The sequence below is a fragment of the Dreissena polymorpha genome, chromosome 9 (genome assembly GCF_020536995.1).
Source record: "Dreissena polymorpha isolate Duluth1 chromosome 9, UMN_Dpol_1.0, whole genome shotgun sequence".
In the NCBI taxonomy this organism is placed as follows: domain Eukaryota; kingdom Metazoa; phylum Mollusca; class Bivalvia; order Myida; family Dreissenidae; genus Dreissena; species Dreissena polymorpha.
This window is the reverse complement of record NC_068363.1, coordinates 70,948,009-70,962,286: the sequence shown is the minus strand read 5'-3', so window position 1 is coordinate 70,962,286 and position 14,278 is coordinate 70,948,009. Positions and strand designations below refer to the sequence as shown.

The 14,278-nt window shown below is 38.2% G+C and overlaps 1 protein-coding gene across 1 annotated transcript; it reads right to left on the bottom strand.

Annotated features, from left to right (window-relative positions):
* Nucleotides 1-3,604: 3,604 nt before the first annotated feature.
* LOC127845825 (putative defense protein 3) lies at nt 3,605-7,162 on the bottom strand. Its single transcript, XM_052376978.1, has 4 exons — nt 6,399-7,162; nt 5,625-5,764; nt 5,020-5,111; nt 3,605-4,435 (listed from the first exon to the last, which is right to left on the bottom strand). Exons 1-4 carry the CDS (start codon nt 6,580-6,582, stop codon nt 4,357-4,359), a joined length of 495 nt encoding a protein of 164 aa, XP_052232938.1. The 5' UTR covers nt 6,583-7,162; the 3' UTR covers nt 3,605-4,356.
* Nucleotides 7,163-14,278: the final 7,116 nt, after the last annotated feature.

Here is a 14,278-nt window from a genome sequence, read left to right as displayed (position 1 = left end):
TATCCTTACCTTAATCGCCCTCACCATCACCATCATCAGTCGCAAAACACCACCATTATCATCAAGAACAGCAACAACAAAAACGAAGCCATACCCAACATCACGTTATTTCAACATCAACAATAATTTAGTTATTTGACATGAACATTCCCGATCTTTCCATATCAAAGCGAATGGGTGTTTATCGATGATTGAAGTAGTGATAATCTGTTGACAATAAAAATGATGGTGATTCTACTGGTGCTACTGATGATGATGATGATGATGATGATGATGATGATGATGATGATGATGATGATGATGATGATGATGATGATGATGATGATGATGATGATGATGATGGTGATGATGGTGAGGATGATGATGATGATGATGATGATGATGATGATGATGATGATGATGATGATGATGATGATGATGATGATGATGATGATGATGATGATGATCATGATGATCATGATGATCATGATGATCATGATGATGACGATGTAGAAAGTTAATATATGGAATCAAAGACATTGATTCTTTTGGACAAGAGTTTCTATGCTTTTCTTCACACATGATGATGGTGATGGTGATGATGATGATGATGATGATGATGATGATGATGATGGTGGTGGTTGTGATGGTGGTGATGATGATGATTATGATGATGATGATGATGATGATGATGATGATGATGATGATGATGATGATGATGACAATGATGATGATGATGATGATGATGACGATGACGACGATGACGATGATGATGATGATGATGATGATGATGATGATGATGATGATGATGATGATGATGATGATGATGATGATGGTGATGATGATGTAGAAAGTGAATATATGGAATCAAAGACATTGATTCTTTTGGACAAGAGTTTCTATGCCTTTCTTCACACATGATGCTGATGGTGACGGTGATGATGAGGATGATTATTCATGCCGAAAACAAAGATCAACAACAAATGCTTATGTCAAAGGTACACTTAACTATATTCAGCAAAGAGTATGTTATTGATGTTTAAATACAGTTTAATTTGAAACAACTGTTTATGGCAAATTATGAAGCATAAAACGTCTTAATTATATGCTGAAAATTCGTCTTATAAATAATGGCGTGATATTTTTTTTTAATCGGAGTATACTATGTTGTTAAGTTTGACATCTTATCGTAGGAACCAGGTTGTCAATATAATGCAGGAACCAATGTCCGGGTTTTCAAAATGACGTAGAAACCATTCCCCTATTATCAAAAAAATGTTGGAAAATGTCCGCCTGTGTCAAAATAAGCTTTAGAACCATTGTCCATAGGAACCAATGTCCGGATGCAGAAGATATGATATGAGGCAGCATCGTAGCCACGCTGAGGCAGTTGCCTCGGCTAAAATTTGCAGAGCTATGTTGAGATTACAAGGACAAAAAGAAAAATTTATGTCAAGGAATAAAATCTAGCAAATGAGGCAATTTTATGAATTTTAGGCACTATGATATTCATAAACAATTATTATCATTGAGTACAATAGGTTCATGTATATTTCAACTTAATAACTTCAATTGATGCAAAAATGGCTCAGTAAAATGATTAGGAAAATTCGTATATTACACAAAGCGTCGCACTGTACACTTCGATGCTATAACCATGGTGGACATCGGACGTACCGAGCTAGAATCGGGTGTTTTACGGCCAGGTCTGGGTCTATTATTGACCTAGACACACTTCGGGTGGGTGGCGTTTTCGGCTTTATTGGTATTCTCCTCTTTATGACCGTCGTCGAGTTGATTCCGGGACCGTTTCAGGTGGTAAGAATCTTTGTTTACATTAGAATTTTCAAATAATAATATCCCGCGTATTAAACTGTTTTGATATAAAGAAGTTCAAGTCTTTTCTTTTTAATAGTTAATGTAGTTGATGATAGAAATGACAGAAAATGATGACGCAGCGCTAAAACAAAATTTTACACAAGAAAATTGAAAACAAGTGGCCAGAAACATTACTGATTTAAGTAAAATATGTGTACTCCTCATGATAATGAATATGTCACTGTCCTCATGATAATGAATATGTCACTGTGACGCAATCGGGAACGCAATCGGGATCCATTGACCACTATATTGTCACTGGCGTTGGTTCGAACCCCAGTAGGTCCGGGTTTTTTCCAAATAACTTCCATCAATGATCCTTTTTATATGCGCTTATGGATGAAAACGCTTTTGATTTAATGTATTTAAACATGTTTTTTTAAAGAGCCTTGTGGTGCTTGTATGAGAGAGCTGCGTCTCGATTTTTTTCTTTTCTATCTGACATCAAATGAATTATATGACTATTTTTCAGTAGTTAAGGTTGTTACATCATGGTCATTTCAAACACCGTTTATGGTAACAGTCTCTAACATTGACAATAAATTGGCAGCAGTTTTTGTGTTAACTTTACTGATACTTAACGGTCATATGTAGCGTCCACGATTCCGATAATTTAGGTATAAAGTGTGGTTTAAATTGCCTTTAAAAGGCACCAGAGATGTTCTGGGTATAAAAAAAATCCGGGGGGGGGGGGGGCATGACCACAGACCCCCTTGAATGACCTAAGATACTGCTGCGGTTAAAATTTCGTTCTGGCTACGCCACTGGTTATATGTCTTATGTAATTCCTGTGACCAATTGTTTTTATTTGTACAATGACAAACAATATGCATACTCTACGTGTATGTGTCTAGTGGCTTATAAAGCAGCGGCGTGACTGATTTGACAAGTTAAGGACATTGCAATGAGACACAAATCAGTTAAATAGACTTCTTGGTGGGTCCTATACATATATATATATATGGTTATGTGAACATATATGTCGTATGAACAAATCTACAAAAATGGTTGGGATTTCTCAAAGCTTGCATCCTTGGCGCTATACTGCACAATTAAGATAGTCAACCAGTTGTTGTTACTATTTTGCTTAGTTTGGGTATTATTAACAAATGCATATTTTCCACTTATTCATTCGGGCCTACTGGCGGTAAATTTCTCCCGACATTTATTAACTTGTTGGTGAAGTCAATTAGTGTGAAAACCTGGGTTAGTCAGCTACGTCGAAATATGTTCATTCGTTGAATCATTGTACTGTTTTAAAGCCGTTTAACAACATATTTCTGACTTATATTAAACTTTCTTAAATCCAGCCCTTTGAACAAACCAGTATGACTATTGCGTTTCCCTGAATCAAAAACGATACTGTTTCTAATTTTCAATGATTAAAATTTACATTTAAAAGAAATAGTCCTGTAAAAGTTACATCTTCGAAAAATAAATTGTGTTACTTGCAATGCAGATTTTACAATGTGTTAAGATGATTTTACATCGGTGTAATGTGTTCAGTCCAATCAACTTGTAAGTCCTATTATCGCGTATAACAAAGCAAAGTTAAGGTTTTCAATATTTATTGATTTGTTTATCTACATGACTCAATGACGTGTCGCAAATAATCTCGAAATGGCAATATAAAAGTCTACGAAATATTCATTAATATATACATGTATCTATGTGTATTACTTAAGTATGGAAATAAAATATTATATTGGTGAAGAGTTTTATGTAACACACACAAAACCGCAGTAGTTTTACCTTGTTTATATATCATTACAATTAAAAGAAGCTAGTTCATTTCACACTTACGTTTTACATAAATTATTTATTAAATACGTACGTTTACATAAAGATGTACATTCATTATACAGACTGTTTGTATGAGATGTTTCCATATAACAAACTTAAACGTGTTCTTTTTATTTGTGAGCGTTAGCTCACAAATAATGCAGACGCAATTTTGCAAATCAGTATGCCTTAGCTACGGTAGGAACCGTAACCCGTGATTGCCTGTGTGGATAACTCTATTAAATTTAAGCAGACGACGAATCTGCCTGTTCTCACTGGTACACTACATAGTGAGTATTTAACAGCTTGTAAGACAACGTTGACCAGTCTAGAGTTTTTCATTGAAATCTATACATATTGGCTGCTTACAGGGAAAACGGGACTTAATGCATGTCAAATAAGATTAGCATGTGCACACTGATTAGCTGTATCAATGATTTGAAAAACAACAACACACATCTCGACCTGTGTTTTAAGACACACTCTTTATAATTTGAATGGGTTGTGGTCATTTCAAACTTGCGATATAAAAAGCTATAACATAATTTTGAAAACTGAGTTGCGTCTAAGATGATGCAACAGCGAACAAATTCAGTGCCTTCAGCGCTTTGATTTTATATTGCGGTATGTACGCATTTCGAATGAGTATAAACGTTTATTTCTAAACGCATTCAGTACACAGTAGTCCCCAGGGTGTGGCCTCGATTTCATCCCGCGTTACTTCGAGGGGTTGAGAGGTACTGAGAAAGCTCCTAACCAATAGCGGCTTGGGAAAAACTGCTGCACAACCGTCGCTCTGCAAGAACAGTATTTGATTGTCGTAAAAATAAAAAAGTAATGCGTATGATTTCCCGTGAGATTAAAAAGACTAAAATCTTACTAGTAATAATATTAGCACCGCATAACGGGTTCCAACGCTCGGCTGCGGATGCAGTTTTGAATAAATGAAAGCTTGGCAGATTTAAAAAAAAATGAGGTCACAGTGACCTTGACCTTTGACCTAGTGACCCAAAAATGAGTGTGGCGTGTAGAACTCATCAAGGTGCATCTTCATATGAAGTTTCAATGTTGTAGGTGGAAGCACGTTGATTTTAGAGCCAATATTAAGGTTTTATCACGGCGGACGGCGGACGGCGGACGACGAGCTGGCTATGACAATACCTCGGGTTTTCTCCGAAAACAGCCGAGCTAAAAATTATATAAATTGCAGTGTGCATTGCATGCCTTAAGTGACGGTTAGCAATATTCAAGAATATTTAAAGAGATCATTAATCGTACAAGTAAAGGGGCAAAAACAAAACGCAACACACATGAGGATTTTTGCCGGATTTAAGTTTCTAAAAAACAAATACATTATATACTCAATTTGAGCACACCTACCTCACATAGAGCGTCCCCTTGGCGTCTGCGGGAGCCTTCCACGTGAAGGACACGCTGGACTTCTCATTGTTCTTTACGTGTGTCACCGCAGCCTGCAATAGCAACAAGCGAAAAAAGAACACGTGCTGCATCGAGATTTTAAAAGAAGAATGAGGAGTGAAGTTTGTCAGCTCAAGAGTCATCCGCTTGATCCACAGTATGGCTTGCGAACAAACTGAAATATTTTGATCACGAATACAGTTTAATTTGATACAATGTGCGAGCATCTATAATTTATCATTAAATATCAAAATAAGCTCTACATAACATAAAACCTTTTGTTACTCATTGTTTCCACATACGCGTTACTGTATGGAGGTTTATACTAGGTCAAGGATTTTTTCACGTATTACGTACCGTTACCGCATCTAGGTTATTGTATGTCCCAGGTCAATTTTATTCGTCCACGTATTACTTTGCATTCCACGGACGGATTTCAGAATAAAGGCATCTAGGTAAAGTGATTCACTATATCAGTGTATTTGCCCAAGTATTACTGACAGTATCATAGCTGTGTTTCTGTAAGGAAGCGTCTATGTCGATGAATTCTCAAACTTTTTACTTACCGTTCCACAGACATGTTTCTCGATGGAGGAGTCTAGATTAATGAATTCCCCCACAGCTGTCTCTTCACTGGACACATCGTTCTGAGCCCCCACCTCGATCAGGAATCCTTTGAACATTTGGCCGGGCGCATATAGGGTGCCTTCATGAAATCAATTCACCGCATCTGTTACTTTAATCCAGAATCCTTTCTACGGCCATTCTCCCCCAACTTCTGATTCAAGCAGTTCAGTTGTAATTAACTGGCGTAAATATGTGCTCTTAGTACTTGTAAACAAGTAAGCCAAAGAAAGTGTGAGTTGGTTTACTGACCGCCGCGATATGACTTAACTACTGTCGAAAATGGAGGGGAAAAAACGAAAAAAAGAGAGAATATATCACAACTTTCAGATTCACAATACAAAATAATATTGAATACAACAATCTGACGGGCAAATTATTTGAAGGCTGTATAACTATTAAAGAGTTAATTGATTATACAATCACTTGATTAAATTCATGCATGTTTTTGACTTAATTGCAATACATATGCTGAGAGTCGCATGTCGATATGACCTTCGAGATCAAGCCTTAACTGAACCACTGTCAACTATTTTCTTCAACGCAGCACGCGTTCTTTATTTGTATACAAATACAAAACTATGTTAAATATTCTTTTAGTATTGTATGGCTAACATAATCGACTTTCCAGTGATGATTGCCATGTACACGAATAATGATAATTTAGCATCTTTCTATACAACTTAAAATTACACCCTTGCACCAATATAACATACCTTGTATCGTTCCCTCGGGTTTGTATGCTTTCGAAGACAAGTTGAACCGGAAGGGGTTTTCGCCGGAAGTTACGGTCGGGAGGTGTCCGGGCACCATTCCCTTGCACGCGATGGACGGGGCTCCGTGCGGGAATCCTGCGCCCAGAGAAAGAAAACTGGCGACGACGACGGAGAATAGAAACATTGTTTCAATGCGGATCTGATTTAGAGTTATCCGTCCTATTTTAATCTAATAGAAAATCCATTTTATGTGACTGTATCGTATGGCTGATTATGTTCCAATGACTGCGCAACAATAATATGCAGCCACATGCAACCGGCTCACAGTTGCTATAATTATCTTCTCGCGTCCATTGACAACGTCTGAACTTGTGATGCGTAACGCGTTTTCATCTCATTGTTATGCAACTTCGTTATTTAAATGTAACGCTATGGTTCACATTTTGTTACAAGTATTCGCTCTGAACCGAGAGTTTTTAACATGAAGAAATCCTGCAATGTCCATTTGGTTCTGAACGGCTGACACAGAGTGTGACTGTTAGAAGCTACAGAACTTCATACACTGAAAAAACACAGTTTCTATGTTGACGCTATCCAATATTGACACTCTAATGATAATAAAGTCCAAATTAAATGAATATAATATGTCGTCAGTGTTGAAGAAAACTGAACTGAACTGAATTAAATCCAAATAAACTGAATTTACTATCCGGTCGAAGAATTAGTAGATTTTATTTGACAATTTAAACTACTATAAAGCTTTAAATGTGAAGTGTCAAGGTAGCTAAACGATTTAAATCATCCAACCTTAACCCATTTATGCCTAGCGTCTTGAAAAAGAGGCCTTGGCAAACAGCGTAGACCCAGATGATGCGGCGTCTCATCTGGTCTGCGCTGTTTGCTTAAAGGAATTTCTGTTAAAAATATTCTAAATATAGAAATAAATATACTAGACATTCCTAATTTTGGAAATAAATTGATCCAATTTAGAAGGATGGGAGAGTCCACTAGGCATAAATGGGTTAAGTTTAAATGTGCAATGTACACCTACCGACTCTTAACATAGCATACACGATATTCTTTGTTAGCGAGCAGCTCATGTTACAAGCAAAATTTACATAAGCATAAAATTACTACGATTACGGAATCCGGATAGGGCCAAGTTGAGTGTCGCGTGTCGACCTTCGAGGTCGACACACGACATTCTCGCGACATTCTCTCGACGCTCAATACGACGCGCGACAATCATGCGACAATCAATATTTGAGTGTCGCATATCGCGCTGGGTTTTAGAAAAAAAAATCGCAGAAAATCTTGACTGTCGACTGATTTGTCGCGCGTCGTATTGAGCGTCGAGAGAATGTCGCGAGAATGTCGTGTGTCGACCTTCGAGCGCGACACTCGACATTCTCGCGACATTCTCATGACGCACGACAAATCAGTCGACAGTCAATATGATATATCGCGAAAATGTCGCCTGTCGACCTAAAAATCACTCGACATTCTCTCGACACTCAATACGATATATCGAGCCAATATCGCGCAATTGTCGCTTGTCGACCTAAAAACCTCAAAGGTCGACACACGACATTCTCGCGACATTCTCTCGACGCTCTCAAAACGCGCGACAAATCAGTCGACAGTCAATATTTGAGTGTCGCATATCGCGCTGGGTTTTAGAAAAAAAAATCCTAGAAAATCTTGACTGTCGACTGATTTGTCGCGCGTCGTATTGAGCGTCGAGAGAATGTCGCGAGAATGTCGTGTGTCGACCTTCGAGCGCGACACTCGACATTCTCGCGACATTCTCTCGACGCACGAAAAATCAGTCGACAGTCAATATGATATATCGCGAGAATGTCGCCTGTCGACCTAAAATCACTAGGTCGACACACGACATTCTCTCGACGCTCAATACGACAAGCGACAAATTAGTCGACAGTCAAGATTGTACGGAATCCGGATAGTACGGAATCCGGATAGTGCCAAGTTGAGTGTCGCGTGTCGACCTTCGTGGTCGACACACGACATTCTCGCGACATTTTCTCGACGCTCAATACGACGCGCGACAATCATGCGACAATCAATATTTGAGTGTCGCATATCGCGCTGGGTTTTAGAAAAAAAAATCGCAGAAAATCTTGAATGTCGACTGATTTGTCGCGCGTCGTATTGAGCGTCGAGAGAATGTCGCGAGAATGTCGTGTGTCGACCTTAGAGCGCGACACTCGACATTCTCGCGACATTTTCTCGACGCACGACAAATCAGTCGACAGTCAATATGATATTTCGCGAGAATGTCGCCTGTCGACCTTTAAATCACAAGACATTCTCTCGACGCACGACATTCTCTCGACACCCAAATGCGATATATCGAGCCAATATCGCGCAATTGTCGCTTGTCTAACTGAAAACCCCTAGGTCGACACACGACATTCTCTCGACGCTCAATACGACGCGCGACAAATCAGTCGACAGTCAAGATTGACTGTCGACTGATTTGTCGCGCGTCGAGAGAATGTCGTGTGTCGACCGGTGTGGGAGTAATTTTTTCATCTGCAAGCAATGTGTTATAGTAACTTTTTCAGCTTAAGTAAAAATAGCGGCATCTAGTAGCAGCAATAACAACAGCAGCAGCAGCAACAGTAGCAGCAGCAGTAGCAGCAGCAGCAGTAGCAGAAGCAACAGTAGCAGCAGTAGCAGCAGCTGCAGCAGAAGTAGCAGCAGTAGCAGCAGTAGCAGTAGTAACAGTATTAGTAGTTGTTGTAATAGTAGTAGTAGCTGCAGTAGAAGCAGTAGCAGCAGCATCAGTAGCAGCAGCAGCAGTAGCAGCAGCAGCAGTAGCAGCAACAGCAGTAGCAGCAGTAGCAACAGTAGTAGCAGTAGCAGCCGGAGTAACAGCAGTAGCAGCAGTAGAAGGAGTAGCAGCAGTAGCAGTAGTAGCAGTAGTAGCAGAAGTAACTGCAGTAGTAGTAGTAGTAGTAGTAGTAGCAGTAGTAGTAGTAGCAGTAGTAGAAGTAGTAGTAGTAGTAGTAGTAGAAGTAGTAGTAGTAGTAGTAGTTGTTGTTGTAGTAGTAGTAGTAGCAGTAGTAGCAGCAGTAGTAGTAGTAGTAGTAGTGACAGTAGTAGTACTTGTAGTAGCAGCAGCAGCAGCAGCAGTAGCGGCAGCAGCTGTAGCAGTAGCAGCAGCAGCAGTAGCAGCAGTAGCAGCAGTATTTGATTTTTCGTAACCCAATTTTTTTCGTAACCATTTTTTTCGTACCGAAATGTTTTTCGTACCCAAATTTGTTCGTACCCCCCAAAAAAATTCGTACCCATTTATTTCGTACCCAAATGTTTTTCGTACCCAAATTTTTCGTACCCAATTTTTTTTTTCGAACCCAAATGTTTTTCGTACCCAATTTTTTCATACCCAATTTTTTTCGTACCCAATTTTTTATACCCATTTTTTTTCGTACCCAATTTTTTTCTTCTTACCCAATTTTTTTCGTACCCAATTTTTTTTTTCGTACCCAATTTTTTCGTACCCAAATGTTTTTCGTTCCCAATTTTGTCGTACCCAAATTTTTTTCGTACCCATTTTTTTCGCACCCAAATGTTTTTTGTTCCCAATTTTTTTCGTACCCAAATTTTTTTTCGTACCCATTTTTTTCGTACCCAAAGGTTTTTCGTACCTAAATTTGTTCGTACCCAATTTTGTTTTCGTACCCATCTTTTTCGTACCCAAATTTTTTCGTACCCAATTTTTTTTTCGTACCCATTTTTTTCAAACCCAAATTAAAAAACAAATTCGTACCCATTTTTTTCGTACCCAGATTTGTTTCGTACCCAAATTTTTTCGTACCCAATTTTTTATTCGTACCCATATTTTTCGTACCCAAATAGTTTTTCGTACCCTATTTTTTTTCGTTCCCTATATTTTTTCGTACTCTTATTTGTTTTCGTACCAAAATTATTTTTTTCGTACCACATATTTTTTCGTACCAAATTCTTTTTAGAAATAATCGATTTTCAATTTGATTCGATTTCCCCACTCATTCCATTCCGCGAAACCCTTAAGATGTCGCAACTCTAGCAATAGTAGCAGTAGCAGTGTAGTAGCAGTTGCAGCACCACCATCAGTAGCAGTAGTTGTAGTTGTTGTAACAGTAAAAGTAGCTGCAGTAGGAGCAGTAGCAGCAGCAGCAGTAGAAGCAGTAGCAGCAGTAGCAGCAGTAGCAGCATCAGAAGTAGCAGCAGCAGCAGTAGCAGCAGCAGCAGTAGCAGCAGTACTAGCAGAAGCAGCAGTAGCAGCAGTAGCAGCAGTAGCAGGAGTAGCAGTAGTAGCAGTAGTAGCAGAAGTAGCAGCAGTAGTACTAGTAGTAGTAGTAGCAGTAATAGTAGTGGCAGTAGTAGAAGTAGTAGTAGTAGTAGTAGTTGCAGTAGTAGTAGTAGTAGTAGTAGTAGTAGTAGCAGTAGTAGCAGCAGTAGTAGTAGTAGTAGTAGTTGCAGTTGTAGTACTAGTAGTAGCAGCAGCAGTAGCAGCAGCAGTAGCAGCGGCAGCAGCTGTAGCAGCAGCAGCAGCAGTAGCAGCAGCAGTAGTAGCAGCAGTAGCAGCAGTAGCAGCAGCAGCAGCAGTAGCAGCAGTAGCAGCAGCAGTAGTAGCAGCAGTAGCAGCAGTAGAAGTAGTAGTAGTAGTAGTAGTAGTAGTAGTAGCAGTAGTAGTAGTAGTAGTAGTAGTAGTAGTAGTAGTAGAAGTAGTAGTAGTAGTAGCAGTAGAAGTAGTAGCAGTAGTAGTAGTAGCAGTAGTAGTAGTAGCAGTAGTAGTAGTAGTAGTAGAAGTAGAAGTAGTAGTAGTAGTAGTAGTAGTAGTAGTAGTAGTAGTAGTAGTAGTAGTAGTAGTAGTAGTAGTAGTAGTAGCAGTAGCAGTAGTAGGTAGTAGTAGTAGTAGTAGTAGTAGTAGTAGTAGTAGTAGTAGTAGTAGTAGTAGTAGCAGTAGTAGTAGTAGCAGCAGCAGTAGCAGCAGCAGCAGCAGTAGCAGCAGTAGAAGCAGTAGCAGCAGTGGTAGCAGTAGCAGCAGTAGCAGGAGTGACAGCAGTAGCAGCAGTAGAAGGAGTAGTAGTAGTAGCAGTAGTAGCAGGAGTAGCAGTAGTAGCAGTAGTAGCAGTAGTAGCATAAGAAGCAGCAGTAGTAGTAGCAGCTGAAATTCCATGCAATAAACATATGTTTTCTTCTGGTTCTAAGCTCAGGATGGAAGCCCATATTTATTTATTTTTATATGCTATTATCTATAATGAACAGAAGAACAGAATTTTATTACACATAAACTTTACAGTTTCTAGTGTTAAACAAAAATGATAATACAAAATACATGAATATAGTAAGTCGTTGTTTTTTCTTACAGAAATATCATAATTTGGTAATGGATGAACTTTACAGATATTTTAGACGAACATGATAACAGTGTATCTAGCTATATATGGAACTGCTTTAATTTGTCGTTGTATCAATAAAATAAATCAATATCTATGTAAAGAACAAAAAATAATACAATTTGAATCACGGTCAAATGTTAGTAGTTCACATAATACCGAATTCTATTTATACTTAATGTTAATGCAACAACTCCATCAGCATACAATAGTTACACAACATGATTGATAAAATAAATCAATATCTTTCTAACGAACAAAAAATAATACAATTTGAATCACAGTAAAATGTTAGCAGTACACAGAATACCGAATTTTATTTATACTTAATGTTAATGCAACAACTACATCAGCATACAATAGTTACATAACATGGTTAAATGCAGCCTATCACTTTATAGCATAATGTATCATAATGAATTCAGTCTACAGTTATACATATAACACTACAGTTATACATATAACACAATTATACATTACTATGAGTATAAACTCGGCGAATAGTTAGTGCCTCTGATATCAACTTGCCTAACTTGAACATTTCACTTTTACTTTGTGTGGTTAATAACTGTGTGAGTTTGAACATGCTAGGTCTGACTCTATAATAAGTTTCAATGTATTTTCCTCTGATTTGGACAAATTTGGAGCATTTCAACAGAAAGTGGAATTCGTCTTCCACTTCGTTGCTATTACATAATTGGCAGAGTCGCATATTTCTTTCCATTCTATCATATCTACCCGTCTGAATTCTAAGGTTATGTGCACAGATGCGTAATTTCGTTATCGCCATTCTTAGATTTCTTGACAAAATCGTCTCGAGATATGATTCAAACGAAAAGGTTGTTTTTAATGCTTTATAAACAATGAGTACCCTACTATCATCAATATCTCGTTTCCACTCTTGTATGTATTCGTCGATAACTCTTTGTTTAAACAAGGACAAAAAAGTTGCCTCATTTATTTGTGAGTTATTAGACCATTCATAATTAAATCAGTATTTACGTAAGTCCCTGACCTTTCCGAACCAGTTACATTTATTATCATTTAAGTCAGCCAAACCTTCTTCCAGTATGGATCGTAATAAAATGTTTTCACTTTTAGTTATTTTAAACCAATATTTTACTACGCGTACATATCTGTTAATATATAACGGGTGTCTACCAAGTTCGCCGTAAACGCCTACATTTGAAGTTGAGTTCCTTACAGCAAGAACAGCTTTGCAGAATTTAAGGTGGAATTTTTCCAACTCGCTACACTTTGAAAAACCCCATACTTCGCACGAGTATGTTATATTTGAAGAAACAAACGCATTAAACAACTGTAAAGCTACCTTAGGTGTACAACTATAGTTTTTCAAGTTTGATAGCAATATATTAAGTGCCTTTAGACCCTGACCACGCAGAGTGTTAGTATTGAGATTAAAGTTCCCTGTATAATTAAGTGTTACACCCAGATATATAAAATCGTTTACAATGTCTATGTTTTCGTTACCATATACCCATCGCTCATTACGTTTGATAACTCCGCGTTTGCGGAAAACAATAATTTTGGTTTTTAGCTCCACTGGCCAAAGGCCAGCGGGGCTTATGTCATGGTCCTGTGTCCGTCGTGTGTGCGTGCGTCCGTGCGTGCGTGCGTGCGTTAACTTTTTCTTTAAACATCTTCTTCTCCTAAACTACTGGTCCATTTCTGATGAAATTTCTCAGGAATGTTAATGTGGTGAACCTCTTTCAAATTTGTTCAAATTATGCCCCTGGGGTCAAATTTGACCCTGCCCCGGGGGGTCAAAAAATTGAAAATTTGCTTATATAAGGCCTATTTTGTGCAAACTTTAAAAATCTTCTTGTCCATAACCATTAGGCCTAGGGCTACCAAATTTAGTATGTAGTGACATCTTATAGTCCTCTAACAAGTTTGTTCAAATTATGCCCCTGGGTTCAAATTTGACCCTGCCCCGGGGGGTCAAAAAATTGAAAATTTGCTTATAGAAGGCCTATTTTGTGCAAACTTTAAAAATCTTCTTGTCCATAACCATTATGCCTAGGGATACCAAATTTGCTATGTAGTGACATCTTATAGTCCTCTACCAAGTTTGTTCAAATTATGCCCCTGGGGTCAAATTTGACCCTGCCCCGGGGGGTAAAAAAATTGAAAATTTGCTTATATAAGGCCTATTTTGTGCAAACTTTAAAAATCTTCTTGTCCATAACCATTGGGCGTAGGGCTACCAAATTTAGTATGTAGTGACATCTTATAGTCCTCTACCAAGTTTGTTCAAATTATGCCCCTGGGGTCAAATTTGACCCTGCCCGGGGGGTTAAAAAATTGAAAATTTGCTTATATAAGGCCTATTTTGTGCAAACTTTAAAAATCTTCTTGTCCATAACCATTGGGCCTAGGGCTACCAAATTTGCTATGTAGTGACATCTTATAGTCCTCTACAAAGTTTGTTCAAATTATGCCCCTGGG